The 23,418-nt window shown below is 38.9% G+C and overlaps 1 protein-coding gene across 4 annotated transcripts in view; it reads right to left on the bottom strand.

Annotated features, from left to right (window-relative positions):
- Positions 1–483: 483 nt before the first annotated feature.
- Positions 484–23,418, bottom strand: part of DESI2 (desumoylating isopeptidase 2) — a 32,806-nt gene continuing 9,871 nt past the window's right edge. For 3 of the 4 annotated variants that reach the window (XM_064477249.1, XM_064477246.1, XM_064477247.1), the window contains 4 exons: positions 13,696–13,768; positions 11,103–11,196; positions 9,461–9,602; positions 484–802 (listed from right to left, as the gene is read on the bottom strand). In XM_064477249.1, coding sequence (XP_064333319.1) covers positions 569–802; positions 9,461–9,602; positions 11,103–11,196; positions 13,696–13,768 — 543 coding nt within the window. In that variant the 3' untranslated portion in view covers positions 484–568. The remainder of the gene's footprint in view (positions 803–9,460; positions 9,603–11,102; positions 11,197–13,695; positions 13,769–23,418) is intronic. The other variant, XM_064477248.1, reaches the window with a different exon arrangement.

Here is a 23,418-nt window from a genome sequence, read left to right as displayed (position 1 = left end):
CAGATCAAGGTCCCAAGCCCTCAGGGCTGTGCGTGCCCCTTCACCTCCCTGCATCCTAGCGCCAAAACGAAACAGTCACAGAAACAAACCACAGACCTAAAAGATGATTCTTAAGCAGGTGATGGTGACTGACTGTGTAAGAACCTTCCTTTGTGCCTATTATGTATGCCGTAGTTCGGGCAATTATCAGAAGTGTACAAAGATTACCTGCCTAATTTTTGAAGACATGAAGATTTTCTTCTTTCATGGTGGCAGGAGTCCATGCAAGATTTGTAAACAGCGATACAAAATACTGTAAACATAACTTAACAGAGCTTGTATAAAACTGAAGAAGTAAACCCCAATTTACAAGTAGGTAAAAAAAAGAGGGCAGCTTCATACAAAGTTCTCCCTCCTGCGCCAAGTGATTTTTTTTTTTGATTACAAATATAATCCTGAGCTGAAAAACTGGGATTTGGGGGAGAGCCATCTTTGCATACAAAATATCCAAAGGACGCTTACTCTTTTACTTTTCTCTAGTGGCATTCAGCTGCCAGAGACAGTTCTGAATGTGGGACTTTGGACACATCTACAGTTTAGTGTGGCGCCCGGGCCTGGAGCCGGCTGCGGTGCTGGCCGTGGACGCGGATGCGGCAGCGTCCTCCGCTTCCTCCAGTTCATCCTGGAGCTCTTGGGTGACGCTGGACTGCAGGGCTGCGGGAGTGAGCCACTCCTTTGGGAGGCAACTCTGTAGAAAGGGTATACAGGAGCTGAAGTAGGCAAGTCTATTGATCCAGCGAGGAATCTCTTTCCCACAAAGAATCTACAGAGAAAGAGTGTTGTATTAGGCGAGGGGTTGAGGTTATCTGGTCCACTGCCAAGGAGCAGAGGGTTGGGGGGGAGGCTGATGTTCCAGAAAGCCACTGCTCGTTAGCCTTCGGCGCTGTAACTGCAGGCCTTTGACAACAAGCAGCTCCCTAACACGAAAGCCTGGGGTCCTCCCTACTGTCAGCTCCGTTCCTTCCTTTCTGAAGAACCTTGCTAAGTTGCTTACTTTCTGTATCTGTGATATCAAGCTATTTCCATTTGGCTCCTTTCTTCTTTGGTCTTTGCAACTGCTTTGATGCACATGTGAGAGTACTCTGAATACACAGAAGACAAGACTTGTTAATATAAGACATCAGAGTAACAGAAGCTGCAGGCAGAGCAGTCAGTCTTGGGTAATCTTCCTACCTGTGAATCCTCTTTTTCGCAGGTTGTTTTCTACTTCCCCCCCAGTATCTTCCACTGCATTTCCCCTGCCTCCTACTTGACCCCTTTGCCTCCATCTTTGCCCTACTTTTTCTAAGGAGCCCATACTGGCTGAGAAAGAAGTGTCTCCCCAGATGAAGACCTGGAGGGATGACCCTGCAGCGGAAGGGGAGCTGTGGTTGGGGCAGGGCGCCGGAGCCCGGCTGAGCTTCAGTCTGAGGACTCTGCTGGGGGTGGTGGCGTCAGGAGAAACCCTCCCAGCTGCCCATCTGCTGCTGCCCACTTCTCATCCTTATCCTGGTCTTTGGACTCCTGAGCCCTTCTTTTTTTTTTTTCTTTCTTCCATTTCAAAAGTAAGAACTGGGTCTTCTATAATGCTAAATGCTAACTTGACTCTTTCATTACCTTCTCTCCCTTCTGCCATCAAAACTGGGCTTAGCTGAGTCCACGCTTTACTGTCCCTGTGGTGTTTTTGCCTCCAATCATGTCAAAGATTATAATCATCATCTGGAAGTACCAAGCATCTTAGCTTAGCTGGTTTCAAAGTATCTTATGTCCAAAAATTAGCTAAAATGTAAATAAGTCAGCACCTATAATCAAGCAATGTAACCTTTCTCCCTAAAGCTTCAGCCCTCTGACTTAATGGCTACATTTAAAAACTATGTCTCTGTCTTAACTACAGTGCTAGTGGGATGGTCTCACTGGAGGGAAGGTGACATGTTTCCATCGTTTCTGATTACCTGGCCTGGAAGCACAGAGGTAGACACGACTTAAAAATACCTGAAGACTGTGTGTGTGAACTAGATCTGGGGGAATGCTGAGCTGAAATATATCAAATATTTTTAAATCTGGGGAGGAGGGGGGAATCCATAATTATATAAACTTAAAAAAATGTGTTACCTTTGGAGAACGCTAGGGAACTGCACTGTGAGTTCCTGAGACCACTTGCAGGTTAGATGATTCGCTATGAGAGCTCACAGGACTTGGCATATAGCTGTATTCACAGCTATGATTTATTACAGTGAAAAGACACAAAACAAAATCAGCTGGGGAAAAGGCACCCGGGGTGAAGCCCAGAGGAAATCAGGCACGAGCTTTCAAAGGTCCTCTCCCAGTGGAGTCACATGGGACTCACTTAATTCCCCCCATAAGGAGCTGTGACAACACACGTGAAGAGTTTGCTCAGGCCCAACTGAAAACCAGTTCCTACGGTTTTCAGTTGGGCCCAGTCACGGAGGGAACCCTCTCCTAGCATGTACGGAAACTGGAGATTCCCAGAACCAAAGACAGGTTTAGTATAAATCACACTGTTGTACAAATGGTTCAGGCACAGTGAGCCACACTTACTTGTTTTGGGAATGGTGGGAACTTTCCAGAAAATCAAGTTCTCAGATGCAGCCAAGGGGAACTTTGCACACAGGCCTTTTTAAGGATAGCAGTCTCCAGCCTGCTTTCTTAACTTTTTTTTTTTTTTTTTTGCACAGTCCATCCCCTTAGCCAAGCTGTCATTACAGCAAAAATTATAAAGGGACCCCATATAGCAGTGAGACGAACCGGAAGTACTGCTCTCAGTTATATCCTTCAGGGGTCCTGGACTTAGCCAGTTAAAACAAACCCAATTAGCCATAAAGGTTTATTTTAGAAACCCTGGTGGCCTCCTCAAGTTTTGGTATGAACCTTCTTTATCTGATCTGAGACACCAATTTAGGCACAGCACAACTCTGGCCAGTAAGCTGAAGTTGACCTGGAAGATTTTTGGGGCTGAGGCAGTGTCACGACAGTCAGGGTACAACACAGAGGGCACCCTCCAGAGGGCAAACATCAATCAGGCAGCACAGGTTTAAAAGGCCTCCAGGGTGCTTTCCCGCCATGGGTGAGCACTGTGGGCCGGCTACAGAATATTTGTGCCCCCCCCCCCCAATTCCTATGTCGAAATCCTAATCCTCAATGTGATGGTATTTGGAGGTGGGGCCTTTAGAAGGGAATTAGGTCACGAGTGGGATTAGAGCCCTTATAAAAGAGATCTGGGGGCTCCCCTACCCCTTCCACATGGGAGGACACAGCGAGAAGATGGCTTATAAACTAGGAGGCAGACCCTGCCCAGGCACTGAAGTCTGTCAGTGTCTTGATCTGAGACTTCCCAGCCTCCAGACTGTGAGAAAAAGTTTTTATTGTTTACAAGCCACTCAGTCGTATCTTGTGAGAGCAGCCTGAGTGGATTCAGATGGAGCCTCTGCTCTAGGCTTTCTCATCTAGTCTGAAAACTGAGTTGACTCTTGGATTCAGAGGGACTGCCTGGAGGCAGTCGGTTCCAGACGGTTCTGTCTGTCTGTGACATGAGGTTCTCAGCCTCGTGAGTGTGGAGAACACCCAGGCATGTTTGGTGTGGGACGTGCAGGAGCTGGGCCACCTCTGCTGTCTCGCAGCCAGGACTGTCACTGTCATCACAGGCTCAGTGGCCTGTGTGAATTCAAGGTGCTTTTGCAGCAGCTGAGGAGGCAGCACGTACAGTTTTTCTTTTGGAAAAAGGCAGTATGGGAAACAAAGAGTATTAATGACTTACCTGTGCCTAATCTCCTCCCCAGGTGCCAGGGTTTTGTTTTGTTTTGTTGCTACAAAATCAGTGTGCCCCATTTAGCAACCATAAGCTTACGTTTAAAAAATTATCCCCTACTCTCATCCAGACCTTTTGTCTGGAAGAAAAGTATAAAAGAGGGACAAAAGAGTTTTGACAGGAAAATATTTTTATGTAATTTAACCAGATACACATCATATTGGGAATTGGATCAAATTCTGAATCTTCAGAAAATTTCAAAATGGGTTTATATAGCCACTCACTCCTTTCATCCTAATCATTTATCTAGTGAACGGCCTAGAACATCTCCTCCTGATCCTGGGGATGGAGAGCTGCATGTCGTAACCACACTACCTTAGGAAGGTGTGTGCACCGGAGACAGGGGGGACGGCAGGACAGCTAGGCTACCAGTCCACTGCTGCAAACTGCAACTACTCCAGAAAGTCGCTAAGTGACTTGCGGTGCACCACCCCTGAGAGGGGGCTGAGGGTAGGTTCTGTCAGGAGTTGGTGGCAGGGTTATAGTCCTGGTGGTGGGCTTTCCTCCAACTTGCAGCTTTTGGCAATAACCATCAAGTTAGGAAGGTAATCAGTCTCTGTACGAGACACACAGAGCTGATCAGCAGCTCAATTTCAGATGATCCCAATGAAGCAAGGAGTCCTTCCCTGTGGACACCCGCAAGGACACCGCTTCATGATGGCTGGGTAGTTTAGGGCTCCAGAGGTGGGTGTCCTAAATCTGCAACGGTGCCCAAGCAGAAGTTCTGTTCCCTGGCCTATACGTTTTCAGGTTAGCCCAGCTCGTGCTGAGGCTGACACAGTGCAGTGTGTAGCAGACTGTTAGGTTTTAGCTTAAGAGTCAAGTCTAGGCAATTATGGGCGTGAATTGAGGATTTCAAAAAGAGCCAAGGGCTCTTCTTTGGCAGCAAATAAAGCCGAGATGCTACAGGGCCAGAGAGCCAAGTTTCTGAGTTCAAGCAATAAGCAAGGGTTTCCTAAGCCCTTTCTAAGATCCACTCAAAAATACACAAATCAGGCTGAAAAATCATCAGCTTCTATGTGTCAGACATCAGATTTTTACAACAGCTCATTAGCAACTAAAACTGCCTTTTAAAACTTTAGAAGTGTATTTCCATCTGGAGACTCTCTCTTTTTATGTTGTCCCCCTTTTTCCAGAGGCTGCAATGCGCAAAATCATAGTAAAAACAATCACTTATGGAGACTTTTTTTTGAGTCTTATTTTCTTTTAATAATCAAAAAACTTAAATTTCATCCACCCGATGGCAGAAAAAAGCAAGGTAGTTGTCCCACTACCACTTTTTCTTTGCAGCATTTCCTGACTGAGACAATCCCTGCATGATTTATGAAATTATAAGCATAAAAAACATTTTATATCAATTTCTATCATATATCCATAGATGCAATAACCACAAAATAAAAGCCATTAAAAAAAAACACACACAAAACCCTTCCTTCTTTCCTCATTGCAAATTTACTCAAACTCCTAGCAATAAATTCAGCATTTACAGGTTTAATACTACAGCTCCCTGGGGAGATCATAGTGGGGGTGAAAAAAGACTGGAGTGTCCCCGTTCTCCACGTTCCCTCTGCCCCGGCTCTGTAACTGATTTCCTCACCCTTCTTCTCACTTGGACAAGACAGCAACACAAACGTGCAGCACTTCTGGCTCACCCCGGGGCCTCTCCCCTTCCCACCCGGAGGGGAGAACAAAGCCTAGGGAACCCACTGGCTGCGCTGCTGTCCCCACGTTTGGCTCTCCTGGAGCTGACCTGTCATCTTCTAATTCGGCAGGTACCTTTCACCTCTCACAGCAGACAGCAGCTCAACTGCTATTTCACATCACAGATGACTCCAAAGCCACCCAGGAGCAAAAGGTTTGCCAGACCCCCCTGCTTCATCCTTTCTTCCCTCACAGTCCAGCAGTCACAGCTCCGTGAATCAGGGTCATTCCAGTGAACCCCACTTCTGATGCTGACTGTATTGGGGGTCCACAAGACCCAGGTATGATAATTTGCTGGGACACATGGGATTCAGCACATAGTCAAACTCAAGGCTATGACCTATTACAGCAGAAGATATAAAGCAAAATCAGTGAAGGCAAAAAAAAAAAAGGCACAGGGGCCAAAGTCTGGAGGAAACCAGGCAGTAAGCTTTCAAGTGACCTCTCCCAAATGGGTCCCATAATTCCCCTGGCAATGGGCTGTGATCACACATGTGATGTGCTGTCTACCAGGGAGACTCAATATAGACCCAGTGCCCAAGGCTTTTGTTGGGGACTGGTCACAAAGGCATCCTCAGTCTAGAAAGTACCAAAATTCCAGATTCCCAGAGAAAAAGCAGATGCTCAGCATAAACCAAATTGCTTAAACAAATAGGTAAGGAATCATGAGCCACTCAGTTCTGGGAACCGTGGGAGCCCTCCTGAAATCCAAGTTCCCAGATGCCGGCCAAAGACCAACCCTGCTTCCTGAGGACAGCAATCTGAAGCCGGCTATGTTAACTTTTTTCTGCATAGCACAGGAACCAATTCATTTTTTGAAGACTGTTAAGCAAAGGAAGAGACTCAAGGATCCATCCTACCTCTCCTATGTGGACTGAACCTCAGGGTAACAAGCAGTATGGCCTTTATTTAGATCCGATTCAAACAAACTGTTAAAAAACTATGACTGTTGGGGAAATTACCACATTGTATATTTGAATAATATTAAGGAATGAATGTTAATTTTTTAAGGTGTGATAACATATTGTAGTTATGTTACAAAGAATCCTTATCTTTAGAGCTACAAAGTAAAACATTTATAATTGAAAGAATTATAAAATATCTGGGATTTATTTCAAAATAATCCAGGGATGAGAGTATTATTTCCAAGTTGGTACTTACAGATGAAACAAAATTACCCATGGATTGATAATTTTGAAGCTAAGTGATAGGTATACAGCAACTCATTATATTAGTTGCTCTACTTTTTTTCAGGTTTCGAATTTTCCACTGAAAATATTAATTTACAAAAGGCATTTCGACCAGTAGTATTAGTAACGGCAATGCCATTCTTCTTGCTAGTGACTGGTTTAGAAATAGGCATTTGACCCATTCTGGCCATGAAACGTGACCTGCTTTGGAAAGGGTGGGAGGTTCTAGAAAAAGTCTCACTGTTCCTCAGAGAGAAGGGAGAGACAGTTTTCTTCTTTCTCTGGGTGGTGCTGTATCTGGACATGGTGCCTAAATTTGTTGCAACTATCTCAAAACCATAAAGAGAGCTAGCCTGACCTAAGGGCAGAGCCAGCTCAACAGCCTAAGGATGGCAGCTCAGAGAGATGAAAAGGCCTTAGGTCACTGGTGACACACACTGTTGAGACACTGACCACACTGACATGGAGCCTGCTTTATCCTGGACTTCTTGTTTTGTGAGACAGAACACTTCCTCAATGTCTAAGCCAATCTGAACCAGATTCAAATGCATCTAACATGTAGAGTAGGGGCTGACAAACTATCTAGTAAGGGCCAAACAGATATTTTAGGCTTTGCAGACCCTGTGGTTTCTATCACAACTACTCAATTCTGCTGCTACAGCCTGAAAACAGTAAAGGTGACAGGTTTAAAAAAAAAAAAGAGTGTGGGTGTGTCCCAACCAAATTTTATACACAATGAAAATGTGAATTTAATATAATTTATAAATGTCACCACATATTCTTCTTTTGGCCTTTACCCAACCTTTAAAAATGGAGAAACCATCTTTAGCTTGCAGGCTGTAAAAAAACGAGGTGGTAGGCTGGTGTCGGTGTGCAGGTTATAGTGGTTTGCTAATCCCTGCTGTAGAGAAGCATCTGAACCAATATCTGTAATGTTAAATGTTGATAATTCTTAGAGTTTTTGGAAAAATGTTGAATAACAGATTACATATACCAGCAATCAATTATAAGTAATCTATGATTTTGTGTATCTGCAACTGGTTACATGACACACACAGAAACTATGTCATCAAAGATGTGAAAGTACATTAGATTTATTAACTTTTCAAGCATGTCTAACATTAAATGTGTTTGAGTTGATTATATGGGGTTTAGTAAAAACAGTCCCTTACTTCCTTTACTATCCAGAGTTCTAGTCTTAGTTCTGTCACTGACAAGCTGGCTCGCCTTGGCTAAGTCACCTAATTTGAGTCTGTTTCTTTAACAATTCAGCACTCACACGAGTGAAAGCATGAAAACTGTGACCTAAAAAGACGGCTCCAGGGACACCTAGAGTTGTTTTCTGGGCCCTCAACTGTAACATGGTTTTACGGTTAGACCAGGGCTGAGGTGGTGTTATAGATGCTCAAGAAAGCTATTAATTATTTGAGAGAGAATAAATCGGAACCAGGGGAAGTAATGATGGCGCACAACGAGCACTGAGCTCAGGAGTCTGTGTCTCATCTGGGTTCTCCGTAACAACCTTGGTAAGTCATTTCCCCAATCAAGGCCTGTTTCCTAGACTGTAAAATGAGGAGACTGGATTAGATGTTGTCTAAAATCTCTGCTAATTTTAACATTCTATGGACCTTTGAATGCACTCCCTACAGATATAACATCTAGGGTCAAGAAAGCTTAGACGCACCTTCCCTCTTCCCTGAACACTGACTTGATCGCCTCTGTGGTACCAACTGCATCTGCTAGACTCGTGGGGGCTCCTCTAACTTTCACACTCATGTCAATCACCCGGGGATCCTGTTAAAATGAAGGTTCTGACTCAGCACATCTATGGTGGGGTAGAGATAATATGTATCTTACAAACTCCTCTGTGATGCTGAAGCAGCTGGTCCTCAAAGCATAATTTGAGAAGCACAGTGACAGTGTGCCGTCGTCCTGTTTGAAAGCTGTGCTGTGGGAGCCGCGGTAAAGTGACAAGGGCCAGGCAGCCAAGCATCGCTGCGAGGGGCCGCTGAAAGAGCAGCTCATCTCTCCTTCACACACTGCGCAGTGCCTGTGGTGCCTGGTGTGCCCACTGCAACCACCTAGTGCCTGTGGTGCCTGGTGTGCCCACTGCAACCACCTGCTAGGATCAGAGAGCCGGGAAGCTGTTTCAACTGCTGTTTAATTCTCTAGGCTTTATTTTATAATCTTTTGCCTTCTTCCCTCCATTTTCTTTTTTAAGGTCCTTTAATTTGGATTAGTTTTGGTCTTCTGCTTGGGAGTCAAGAATTGGGAAGGCAAGTAAGTGCCTGTGTGATAAATTGGCAGAGTAAAATTTCAAGATAGGAGAAATGAATTACTCATTAATAAGTAAGAGCCAGAAAAAATTTCAAGTTGGCAACTGAAATTTAGAAAAAGAGACATCTTAGTGGCTAACAAGTCACTTAGGCATTCATCTTTAAAAGTGAAAGTATAAGGTCATAATAAAATGAGTTAGAATAAGAGGCAATTGTTCGTCCTCAGTCTCTCTACCCACTGAAAGTCATGAACATAATTACAATTTAAAACTGTAAAGACTCTAAAGTTACCAACTTTGGAAAGGCCTTTCATACAAAAAACCCCCTAAAATACTGTATTTCATACAACATAAATAATCAGAAAAAAAATTGACTAAATATAGTGTGATAGTAAGTATACTAGTAAATATTATTTACTTGAAGAAGTTTTAAAATAAAATTTAATTTACCTCTGACAAAGCCGAAGAAAAGTGATTGCAGTTTTTATGCATCAAATGATAGGCATTGCCTTTGTATTCTTTTCCCAGTTCTTCTACAATTTTTTCTATATCATCTTCTAGGAAGTCAGTGCTCCCTAAAACAACAGCTTCTCTTAAAGAACAAATAGAAAAAAAAATACCATAGCTATGTGAGTTACAGGTATTACAGGTTTGCTTACGTACTTGCTTATTTCCAGGAACATTATGACTGGTGTAACACAGTAGGATTAATGTCATAAAACTAAAAGGCAAATGAGATAACTTTAATAATCTCAATTATTTTAGCTTATACTTTTTAAGAGCGACGAACTCTTAAACACATTACTTAATAATACAAATGAAAAATAAGCCATCTTCTTTATTAAATAGTATCATTATATTAAAATGTCATACTACAGTTATTTTTACTACTACTGCATTTACAGTTACATTATCAGAGAACCAGATCCATGCTGCAAACATTCTTGCTTAATTACACTTGCCATCAAATGGCTGGTCATATTCTCACTCAGAAATAATCTCTTAAGTTATCTGCCACTGTGTTGCAGTGAGATGAACTGTCAAATGACTAATTTTTTTTTAAGCATTATAAAACCAAAATAAAAAAATACATCAAACCAAGAAACAAGTCAAAAACAAAACAAAACAAAACAAAAAGCAAACAAACAAAAAACTCTCCAGAACTACTAGCCTGGAAATGCAATAGATATTATTCAACAGAAAGTAGAGTTTTAGTCAGATACAAGAAAGCGGAAAATACTTAGAAAACCATTTTATCTAGTAGTCTTGACAAAAAGGAGTCCTAAGGAAAAGACTCGGTGGCATTATAGCACTTAGATTAGCTATAGGCTAAGAGAACCATTAACCTACTAGTGATAAAAATATACAGACCTATACTGAATTTCAATGTTATAACCACATTTTACTATTTTTCACTTGGCAAGTTAACTATTATAGGCTCAGAGGTTTCTTTAAAGCTCCTTGAAACTAAGATTCTAAGTGCCACTTTAAATACAAAGCTTAACTAAGGAATGGAAATTTAATCATCAGCATTCAGGTTTTCAGTGCTGTTTACTACTCATAAGGCCCTAGAGTACACTCATATCTGCACGTTTTAGGTTTAGCAATGCATGTAATAAATGCACCTTAACAACAGTTTCTTGGCTAATCTGTTCAAATTATTTTAGTTTAGTAATTTCAAGTTTATAACAGTGTCCTTTTAATTGGGAAAATGAAGAGATTTTTAAGTGTTAGGTAGGTCACAATAAATCCTTCCTCTATCTCTCCCCAAATAGGAGCTCGAGGGGAAGCAATCATTATATAGGAATGTTTTTCTAAAGCAGAATCTTACACCAAGGTAAAAAGCATTTTAAAAATAGAGTAACTTTGTCCTGAGTAAGAGCAACAGACTAGCTTATTTCAGGCACTTTATCTGGCTGATTACCATCTTTACACAATTTAGATAGATTTGATTTTAAAGTGTCAGCAACTAAAACAATGTTAAAGAAACATTTTAACTTCCTAGATACTAATCTATAGAATGAATTCTGTATGCCTGAAACCAAGCTTTGGCACCTAAGACAGTGTAATAAAAATTATCCTCCCTACTTACTTAAATTTAAATGTTTCTCCTAGTTCAGAAGCATTTCCTGGGGAAATTTCAAATATTCCAGAAAAGGGGTAAGGATGGCCACCATAAGCAAATTCTGAAAAGAGAAAACTCATGATTTTTAGTATTTATCACATAAAATTTAACCAGAATGCTGAATCAGCTTTAAGAAATGATGAAGATAATGATACCATCTAATATTTTTCAGTTTATTAATGCTTTTACAAACAACTCATTTAGCTATTACTTGTACAGAACAGTTGACGCAAAAGACCTGAAACTCTAATAACAAAAGATGCTCAAAGGTACTCCTGACTTCTATATTTATGTTGTCTGGAGGAGAGTGACTAACACTAAAAAGTGAATAAAGTCTCTGTGCTTATCTATCACACCAAACTAAGTAGGTGGTCAGTTCAGTGTTCTGACACTTTCTAAATTAAAGTAATCAAATTTCAGACTTGCACTTTACTGGAAAAACTGTCTAATAACAATGAGTTTTCATGGTTCCTGGGATGAAGACTTGGCTTAACTTTGAGTAGGAGTGAAACATTAACAAACCCGAAAAGCTAACTTCAATTCCCCTCATTCAAGAAAAAATAAGCTGCAAAATTAACACGTACACCCACTCACAGACTCCACAGCACGTCTCTAAAGCTAGACGAGAGCTACTTGCCCTACAGTGAATGCACATCCTGGTCATCAGACACAAACTCTCATCTAGAACAAAAATGGAGAACGGTTTCAAACCAGGAAAGAACTAAAATCTCCGACAATTCTGAGATAGGTAGATATTTAAATGGCAAATCTTGCTGACTTACTTAAAGAATTCCAGACATATGCTTAAGTTAATCTCATCACTTAAAATTTATTAAATATAATCTTACAAGGTCTTAGAACAAAGCATGGTTAAGAATAAGGCAATTCTAAGTTTACTTTTGGTTCAGACCTTTCAGAAAAAAAAGCAATAATGTAGAAGAAAGTATGCAGCATTTAATTCTGAAATATACAATAAAAATTTAATAGAATTTTTATAAAACATTGTAGATAAGGTTAGACATGGAAAGATTTAGATTTTTAACTTTCTCAATTATAGTAAGAAAAGTTGTAGTAGACTCATTTTTCTTCTATTCAAGAAGCAATAATTCACTTTTAGGAACGTATCTGGCCCTAGCTTTGCTGTTTTGAACCACGTTTTTAATTGTTCCTAGGTTATTTTATGAATGAGAGCAGTGATTAGGCAGATAAAAGAACAATGGACTAGTATATAAGAATACTTGGGTTCAAGTCCTAGTTTTGTTAATTATTAGCAGTGTGACATTCAAGTTTCAGTTTCCTCATCTGAAAACTGGAGAAAAATGCCCCATGCTGAGTTTTAGCTCAGAGCAGCACGGCCATCTGGTTCAAAACTTGATGGCACTTTAAAAAACTGTAACACACCATATAAATTCAGCTAAAATGAAATATACACTCAGCCTTGGCAAAGCCAAGTGAAACAGGGAGCAAACACACACACTACGATTTCACCGACAGTAATACTCCAATCACTGAAATTTTCAGCAGGAGCCTCACTGCTTTTTGGGATTATTTGGTAGATGCAGCCTTTCAAGTAAAATGGACCTTAAATGGCAGATCTTTACAGCCACATTTAATATGGTACATTGCACCTAGAAGCAGCTAATCTGGCATAAAAAAGGAACAGTACAAACACCACACTGACACATTTAAGTAAATGAGCCTTTTCTTTGTATTAGCCAAGGCAGGTAGAAGTCTTCAGGGGTAACCAGGAGTAAACTGCAATAACATATTCTAGGAGGTCACAAAGACTGCCTAGGTGAAGCAAATAAAGGCATTTCTGCTATAGGGAGAGTTATGATTCAAACTGTGTACCATGTCAACCTTGATGAAATCAGCAATGTGATGTGTCTTGCGCAGACCATTAACACTTACAACTCGATCAGGTTACCTTGCACCAAGACAGGAAATTAGAACAAAGGAAAAAGTTGTTGAAACAGAGCTGCTTGGTTTGAGTGGCTCCAGTCATGTTTATCATAATAAAGGGTAATAAAGCATAAAAAGGGCTGAGTTAATGACAAAAGCCATTACTCTTGAGCAAAAAGCTAGATGTAATCAAAGGCACTTGTAGGTCTACAAAAGCAAATTTATTACTGAAATTCCCTCAGGAAATTGGTATTTCACATTTGACACTTTAGCACCACTTTTCCAACAAAAATAATTGTTTTTATTATATTATTTTTCAAAGTATAAGGTTTCTTAGGAACTCCAATATATATTAAAGCAAAACTGTCATGGTATAACAATCTCAAAAGGAAAATATTTTTTAAGACATAATATTTAGAATGTAAGGTAAGTAAATCAATGTTCACTTGTGTACTTAAGAGTATTTTATCCCCAAATACATTCAGTTTGGGGCATTTTCCCAAAATACAGTATAAGCAAATATGGGGAGATTTTCTTCTACTTTCTACCATAAAGTATGGAAGTGCTTTAAAAAAAAGAGAGTTATAGTCATGGTTTTGTAACTCTTTTAAAGGAAAAATTTCTTCAGAAAGTATATTTAGACCATGTGTACGCGTACCTCTGCCATATACTTCAATTCCTGAATGAAAAACTCCAATTCCAATGGATGAGGTGTATTCGTTCATCCAGTACTACGGGGAAAAAAAAGAAGAAGATTCAGAATATTTGTTCCTTTACGACTCAACTCCACCTTACAGCAGGCTACTTCCCAGATCCTTCCCTGAACACTCAGGCCTTTCTAATCCCGTTTCATGGTATTTTTCCCTGTAGCTCTGAAACTCCCACGACAACAGCCCACTTAGTCCCACCTCCATGCCTCTGCTTGTGCCACATCCTATGTGGATGCCTCCCTGGGTTAAAACGAATGTCTCACTTTGTGTATGAGCACCTCATCTGAGGATTAGAGCATAAGCCATAAAATCTAAACCCAGTTAGGGTGGGAAAAAAATTGGTATAAAAGCTCTCCTGTTAGTGACTTAAAAAAAAATCACCTGTAATGTCTGCTTTTGTATCTGTTTTTCTTCTGTCTTAAGTGTTCCCTTTCATTCTCTGAAGACAGGGGTATTTTATTCTTTTTCAGAAACATTTGACATAATGTCCTGTTCAGCTCAAAGTCTGATAATGATAATATAGGAATAAATAATATGAGGCACAAAGGTTAGAATAATCTTCTTACCGTTGGCATGAAGAAAAACTTCTCAGAAAAGGTAATAAAGATCTGAACTTCATTTTTAGGAACAAATGAGATTTCTCCAGACAGAAAATTTGAGGGAATTAAATGAGGTGGGGGTTGGGGGTGGAATGCAAAGGAAATGCCAGGAAGAGGAAAAGGTGGTATGATGTGAAATTATGTGAGATGACTGTGAAAGGGGTTACGGTGGAGTGAAGAAGGTTATACCTAGAAGAAGGTAAAAGAGTTAACAGCTGATTAAACACTTAGGTAACACTGATCAGTGTTACAAACCTACTAGAGTTCTCCCAGATTAGAGACCAGATTATCTGTCTTTAATTTTTCTAGGTTTATTCAAGCCTTAACTTTGGCTCCAGACCCCTGGTTTCTCCCAGAACTGGGAAAATGCACTTTTTCATACATTGCTGGAAGAAGCTTAAATGAATAAAGTAGGTTTTTTCCCCCTTAAAATGTTTCTGGAAGAAAAATTAAATAATAAACAAGAAATATTTTAGAAAGAACATGGGATTTTCTCATCTAGATATCAAAATACTCATTGTAACAGTATGGTACTATTCCAGGAGCAGACCCTTGTATATTAAGAATCTGGTGTACAATAAAAGTGGTATTTAAAATTAATGATAAAGGGTAACTTATTATAAATGGGCTGATAAAACTGATTATGCATAAAAGTATACTTCATGTATCAACAAAAAGGAACTGATGCATGCAGCAACAGGAATGAACTCTGAAAACGTTACACTAGGTGAAATAAGTCAATCACAAAACACCATATATGGTATGATTTTGTTTATATGAAATGCCTAGAATAAGTAAATTTATACAGATAGAAAAAAAGATCTACCAACTTGTACCAAATGGCAAAAGAGTATATAATTTCACAGTTGGCAAACCTAAACAAAAACTGGACACGAAATGCCCAAGGATAAATTTTCCTTCAGATACAACAGATACTTTGTTCCTTAAAAAAAAAAAAAAGGAATTTGGCATTATAACAAAGTTTTCTCTGTTAGCAGAGTGAAAACCAAGAAATTCATAAAGAAAAAAGTTCCCACTTCCCTATTCTTCTAAGAAATGGTCCAATATAAACTTCAGTAAGAGTGAAATAAAATATACAGACACCAACCCTCAAGTGAAAAAAATACTAGCTACCCTAAAACATTTTCTAATAATACAAAAGATGGTCCAATTAGTTCTTGAACTCTTATCCCAATCAAAAAGCTGTAAAGAGGTTACTTTTCAAATTGCAGACTGCATTCCTAATTCCAGATAGCTAACTTCAAAAATATGTGGAAAATATAAAGAAAAAATGTGGAAAACAGGCTATAAACAAACAAACATCAAGAACAGAAAAAAAAAACCCCTCTAATTATATGTATTCTGGCTGGCTACCTCTTCATATATGAATAGCAGCATATTACTGAAGAAAGTTTTAGAATTTGTTATGAAGGAAATTAGATATTTTTCTTTGGTGCGACTTTTTCTCTGAATGGATGCTGAAAAGAAGAGGGTAAACCTTCCATGGAGAGTTGGTCAGAGCGAGAGATGCTCTCCAAATGTTTCTGTTCCTGTTAGGGCTTCCTAGCTCTATTATTAGAGAACATGCCTGGAAGGCTCACTCTTTCAAAACTGGGCAGGCTGCCTGTGGAAGACAGGCGTTTAATTCAAGGTCAGCAAGCCTCATCGAGAGTCCTTCTGCCTCCCAGTCCTGCCAAGGCTATGCAGACAATATAGATGATGCCTATTTTAAGTGGAGACTTAATGATATAAGTGTAAACAACAAAACAAAAAATTACAGCAATCCCTCAGTATCCATGGGGGAATGGTTCTAATACCCTCGAAGACACCCAAATCCACAAAGCCTCAAGTCCCTTTAATGAAATGGAGTGGTACAGCCAGCCCTTTGCATCCCAGAGATGGGAGAGCCGACAGTATGTGAGGACTGAGTCTTGTACTGAATGATTTCTGCTGTGAAGCTCCCCCCTACAGTGATTTGCTGTTGGTAGTTATTCATGCTGAATATCTCTTATAGTTAAGATTTTTGAAATTAATAGTGGTGTTTCTCAATGTTCCTCTAACTTGGGGTCTCCATCTTTTGTCATTACTTTAAAAAATTATTTATCAAACCATTTTACAAAACATTTCTGGAATAAAAGTCTTCCTACAAAGCTCAACACAGCTTCTCAAACTTGCTATGTGGAAATTCATGCTTTTGCAGAACCATGAAACACTGGCATTTTCTAACAGAAGATAGATCATAAATATGCAACATGAAATCACAGCCAAGAACATGTATCCTTGAAAAACAAACAAACAAAACAAGCTGCTGAACTAGATATGACTAGATGTTAGCAATATTTCTGTTAATTTCTGTTGGGTATGTCTTCATTGATTTTGTTGTCTAAATAGCAGATGCCAAAAGTTTCAAATAACATACTTGGGAAAAACGGATGATTCAGGACAATTTTATCTAAAAGCTTAGCTTTTTATTTGAATTAGGAAGAGACTAGTTTTATTGCTAGAGTTTGGTCCAAGTGTAACAGCACCACTAGTATTCAGGAGACCAGTTGGAGGGACTGTGGCTCTGAGGCAGCTACAGAAGCCGGGATGAGGAGGTTTCTGTAATGACACAGGGGCCGGCCCTGCAGAGAAAGTGCCACACCAGGGCCGCGCTGTGTGAGGGGGAGTAGCCTGGGGCGTTGGGGGCAGATCCACTAAGGAAAGCTATATATTCAAGTTTACCCAGTGCTGACAACTGTACTATCCCTCAGGGGTTATATGAAAAAAATTGGTTTTCATTTGACAGTTAGATTACAGTTTGACTCTTTTCAAACCTTCCCCAACATACCAAGAGAAAACAGTAAACCAGCCATATGCCACCACAAAATAGTATCTCTCAGACCGTGAACAACGGTAGAGTTACCACAACACGTCTACGGTCAACCAGCTACCTAAACCATTCGGTCAGCTTAATCTAAGGCTACCTTTTCCTTAGGGTCAGGTGGGGAAGCCCACAATGTTCCTGTGTTCCAGTTTGGATCACAGAGGCATTGCTTCTATTATATTTGAATTTACTGCAGAGATTACTGCTTGGATAGAAAAAGGTTGATCCAATCATTTCAACGAACAACGCTGAATCACTTGCACTACAGTACAAAGATGATGGGCTGAGTATCAGGAGATGGGGGCTCTTTGCTTTGGTTTCTTCATACATATCTGGAAACTGTCAAAGATACCCAATCTGTCTCAAAAAGTGTTTGATTCCAATTCCAATTCTGGAGCCAGAATGCCTTGGTTCAAATTCTGGCTTCACTATTTACTAATTGTGTGACTTAGAGAAAGGTATTTATCCTCTCTGTTCTTACAAAACAGGGATAATAAATAGTACCTACCACAGAGAACTATTATGAGGATTAAATAAATTAATATGTATAAAGTACCTAAAAGGGGGCTTCACCTATAGTGAACACTAAGTGTTACAAGTAGCAAACACATACATTGATAATATGACCCTTCCCTAATACTTTGTTCTACATACTGGTAAAGGGTTGTATACATGTGTAAATAAGCAGGTCACTTCTGACTATCTGTTAATTCTCAGAATTTCCAAGAATCTTTGGGAGTTGACGTCAAATTCCAAGAGCAGTGGCTCATTAACCTGAATAGCAAACAATGGTAGAGTTAATTTGACTCTACTGTAAGACTCCTATAAGCAATAATTTATATTCTTGAGAAGTATAGATCTGAGTAAAAGGCCTCTGTAAGTAAGGCAGTGGTTTTGTAGGATGCTTATCTATTCATTAGGGACATGAGCAGAGGGCTGGAAAACCAATTTCACTTTGGAGCTAGGACCTTATAGCCTTGTACCTCCTAAGTCCAGGGAGGTGGCAAGTAAGAAGAGGGCCAAGGAAGGGTCCTGGACACATGCTTTACCTAGTCTGATACCAGCCAGCGTCACTGAAGGCTGGCTCTTTAGAGCACTCTAAAGTATTAATATAAGAAAAGGTAAGAAGAAACAATTCAGGGGGAGGGTATAGCTCAAGTGGTAAGAGTGCTTGCTTAGCATGCATGAGGTACTGGGGATTGAACAATCCCCAGTACCTCCTCTAAAATAAATAAACCTAGTTACCTCCCCCCACCAAAATAAAAGAATTAAATAATATAATAATAAATAAAACATAAAAAGTTTTAAAAAAGCCTTAAAAAAGAAACAATTCATAGAAAAATTATCATCTTGATATATGTGGAAAGGCAATAAACATATATAAAAAAACTACAGTTACTTTTGCACTCAATCTTGCTTCAATGCAAAAAATTGGTCTGAATACTGCCATTTATAATTTTAAAGCCTTACTTACAGAAGTGAATTGATTGTGCTATATTACAGTCATATATTAAAATGTTAAATTCTTCTAATAGAGAACTTTCATTAAACTTTATTTTAGTCAGTGATTTGCCGTAATAATTTAATAAAATGTTATGCTTCCTATTTGAAAGCAACAACAATGATAAATGCTATCTCTCTAGTCTGGAATTTAAAACACTTAATATAATCACTTAAGAGTCTGGGCCTGACTTCCTTAAAAGGCAGTATTAAATGATCTAAGCATGACTGTTTTCCCTAAAAAACTAGAACCAGTGTTCATGTGGATTAAAAGCAAGTGTATTACTTAATTTCCCAAAAAAGGTGTTCAGTGAGTAGAAAAGGCATTTCAATTATAGAGTTAAAAATCCAGAATAAACTGTGAATAGTGGAGACTGTGGGATAATTACTACAATGCCATCTCATATAAAACTGCCCTTGATGTTCATACTCTTAAACTACCTTTGAGGTCTTTTTGGTACCTCTGGACTGATTCCAAGATAATTTTACAGCAAATGCTGTTTAAAAAGTAAATCATATTTTAAGTGCTATCTATGATGCCTTAGTACTGGGCTAGTCATAAAGCAGAGAGACAATAAAAACTCACTGAATGAACTGAGATCTTTTTTAGATGAAATCATGAATATCCAGGGCTATGTCTGGTAATTTACTTTATACTGTAAGAAATACATAGATTATACTCTATTACTATTATTTCTAAGAAAATGTCCAATCTTTTCACTACCAGAAAATATTATCTAAAATAAGCACATTGTGCATAGTAAACAATCTTATAGTTACCAGGGGAAAGAGGGTAGGAAAGGATAAAATTGGGAGTTCAAGATTTGCAAATATTAACTACTATATATAAAAATAGATTAAAAAATTTCTTCTGTATAGCAGAGGACTATATTCAATATTTGGTAATAACCCTTAATGAAAAAGAATATGAAAACAAATGTATGTATATATATGTATGACTGGGACGTTATACTGTATACCAGAAATTGACAAACTGTAACTGACTATACTTCAATTAAAAAAAAAACCACCAAAAAGTAAATAAATAAAATAAGCACATCATTCACTTTCTAGGTCTTAGGGGAAAAAAAATCTCTGTGTAACAAAAACATTTTCATTACAATAGTATTTATAAATTGTTAACAGTAGGTATTAAGCCTCAATCTTTCAAAGTACATTCTCTCCTGATACAAAAGATTTACCAGTAATTTTTTAGTTAATAGTGTTTCAAGTCTTGTAAATGTTCTGGAAATTTTTTTTCTTTTTGAGACAATGTAGTCAACTAAACATTTGTACTAAAGCTAGGGTAGCCAAACTTCCTCATTTGCTGGGGCAGTCCCTCCCAGTTTACACTTGCTTCAATATACTATTTAGCCTGCACCCTATTTTATTCTGAAGATTCAGTTTTGATGGTAAAACTGAAGGTTAGCCTAAGGCTGGCCTCCTTAAGGACTGTACTCTGGGTCTTAAGCTCCTAAGCACTGTTCTGAACTCGTAAGTGTGAATATGCGTAACTACACACTTACATGATAACCTAAAACCAAGGAAAACGTGGTGCTATATATTTTGCACAGAGCTAAAGTTTCCTTCTCTTAATCGACCAGGTATACTAATTTTCAAAAACAAATTATTAAACAACAAGATCCTATGGCATAGCACAGGGAACTATATTCAGTATCTTGTAAAAACCTATAATGAAAAACATGAAAAAGAATATGTATATATATGTATGACTGAACCACTATGTTATACACCAGAAACTAACACAACACTGTAAAATCAACTATACTTCAATGAAAAAAAAAACAAAACAAAACCAAAAAGCAAACAAAAAAACCATTGTGTTTACTGAAGTATCTAATTTCTAAGACCCATAAGCTAGACACAGGATGACTATGTTAATTCAAAGTTATTTAATGGAGAAGAGATTTAAAAAAATTGAATCAACTGTGAATCAAATGCTCCTTGAATATTTTTAAGACTACAGTTCTTTTATATACCCACAGTTTGACTCTACTAGCGATGGTAAGTAGATGGGACAGGGTACTGCCAATTCTTGGTCCTGATACCACATCTATACCATTAAACCAAGTTCTTGGCAAATCACTCATATCAGGCACTTACTTTAGTAGTGTGAAATATTGTGGTAAAACCTTGAAACTCCTTTTAGGAGGCCTATTTGTACTTGACTATTGACTATCCCTGGATTGGGTTCTAAACTGCATGACATGCGAGACAAAGTCTTACTGAATTCTGTATCCTCTATGTTGCTTGGTGTATTTTATTATACTTAGTAGATCACTCAAATACTTGATGTGCTGAAATGCAGCAAGGAATATGTAATGCTTTTCCCTCTGCCCTGTACTTGATGTGACCTATGGAAAAGAGCACCTCCATTCTCACTCATTCAATAAATATTTATTGGACACCTACTATGTGCCAAGAACTAGCACCACAGAAGTTAGCATGATGAAGTCCCTGTTCTCATGGAGCTTGCATTCTTGGCAGTTGTCTTTTAAACTCCAGGTTGCAACCCATTAGAGAACCGTGAAATCATGTAGGGATTGCATTATTTTAAATGGACAAAACATAATGGAATAGAACTTATCAGAGGACCCCACAAATAACAAGGTGTTTCCTGAACATCTGGTTTCAGCTACATGTGTATATACTCAGTATTACATAAAACGTAGTTTTTAGTTGGTCCAGGATAAAACTGAGAAACAGTTCTAGAAGAGTCCCTTAAGATGCAGCTCAGTTTAAATCTCATTTAAAATTTTTACTTACCAGCAAAGCTATAAATAAAGCAAGTTAGACAACTTTGATTCGATAAAATGTATGTGTCAGGGACTCTGTTAGACACTGGGAACATGAGGATGATTAACTCACAGTCCTTGTCCATAAGGAACTCATTAGGAATGCAAACAATCACAATTTGACAAATGTTAAAATAGAAATATTTGTATATATAATAAATTAATAACTCATGATTTAGTTTCTGGATGCTGCTCTAACACATATTTCACTTTCTCTAACTTTCATAGTGATAATAGTCCACATAAAGTATGTACATCACTTTTGGGATACTTAGACAAGTTATTTGTACCCAAGGTCACATAATGAGTGGCTAAGCTGTAAATAGAGCCCAGGTTTCTTAGCCTTCACCTACAGGTTTTTTTTTTTAATCACATGACCACTTCCTAATAGATATTCTCATGTGGACTCGATTTTCTTTACATGATCTTGAAGTATCCTGAGCAACTTCAGAATAAGATGGAGATCATTACTATTATTAATTCATGACTTTTCCTGAAGTGTGAAATTACGGTAATCCATCATGTACCATCACAAATAAAAAGGAACAGCCATCACTTACTCTTTGCCTAAATGCCATATAATGTGCCCACCTCATTACTAGTTTAGCAATGTAGAGACCTCCTTTTCTAGGACGATAACTAACCCTCGAATCTGATGGAGAGGGAAAATCTGGCAAACATTGTCCTTTTAGAAGCCAGTCTGACTGACTTCAACAAGACAACTCTTTCCACACTATTCAGTAGACTAGAACACATACACAACAGATTACACTGAGAACTGCTGGAGACAATTAACATGTTAAATTCTTTATCTGGTGGTTCTTTTAACTTATTGTTGGACAGTGAGCCAGAAATTATAATTACATTATTGTATACAAACCAATCTCAGGCTAAGTTGTTTACTTTTAGTGTCCACAAATATTTAAAGACTTATAAATTAGTTCCATTAAGTTGGAACCCAAGGTGGGGAAAAAGGCTATAAAATTAACCCCAATTTTATACATATACTATGATGGCGATATTGGAAATGGTGTCAAATGTACAACAGTCTGCTTTTAATTCTTCAATTGAGGTAGCACTTTGTTCTGTGTAGTATAATACTCCTTTAGATAAAGTGAAGAAATTTCAAAAATTGAATCACTAAGTGTTGCAACTGCTGAAAGCAAATGGAAGCTCATTTAGCTTCTATAATCCTGCAAATAACAACATTAGCAATAACAATAGCTAACACTGTCTAGTGCTTATCATGTGCCAGGTACCATTGTATGCATTTTACTTACACTGACTCATATGATCCCTACAAAAACCCTATGAACTAGGTATAGTACTATTTCCCCTTTAGAAGGAAACTGAAGCACAGAGAAGTTAAATAATTTTTCGAAGGTCACAAAGCTAAAAAGGAGAAAGTAGGATACAAATCCATGCAGCCCGATGCCAGGCTAAACCACAAAGACAAAGAACTGCGTTACACTCCCTCCTACTACAGATTCTCCTCCTGCAAGGAGAAGGTGGATAACTCGCTGTCCCTGTCTCAGCCCTGACTCTTTCTCATGTCTGTACTCTTGTTCTGAACCAGTGTGGATGGTCTGGGGCTCTCACTTGCCACTTGCCTGGCTAGGGAGATGTGTCAAGATAGCAGAGAGGAGCAGGCCCTGGAGGTGAGCAGCCAGGCATATGGTGGAAACACAAAGCCATCGCAGGTGTCCAGCGGCATGCTTCTCCTTCCTGCAAGCAGCAGCAGTGAACAAGAGGACACAGTGGAGAAAGAAACTGTTTCAGGATGACACGTCTAGGGGAACTTCAGGTGAGTCCAACAAACCTTTTTCAAGTAATTACTATGTACTGAGCTCTGGGAATAAAAGAAGAGTAAGGCACTCTCTGCCCTCAAGC

Source organism: Camelus dromedarius, chromosome 21, assembly GCF_036321535.1.
Source record: "Camelus dromedarius isolate mCamDro1 chromosome 21, mCamDro1.pat, whole genome shotgun sequence".
NCBI classification, from domain to species: domain Eukaryota; kingdom Metazoa; phylum Chordata; class Mammalia; order Artiodactyla; family Camelidae; genus Camelus; species Camelus dromedarius.
Note: the sequence above shows the minus strand (reverse complement) of the source record. Positions and strands in the feature narration are given on the sequence as shown.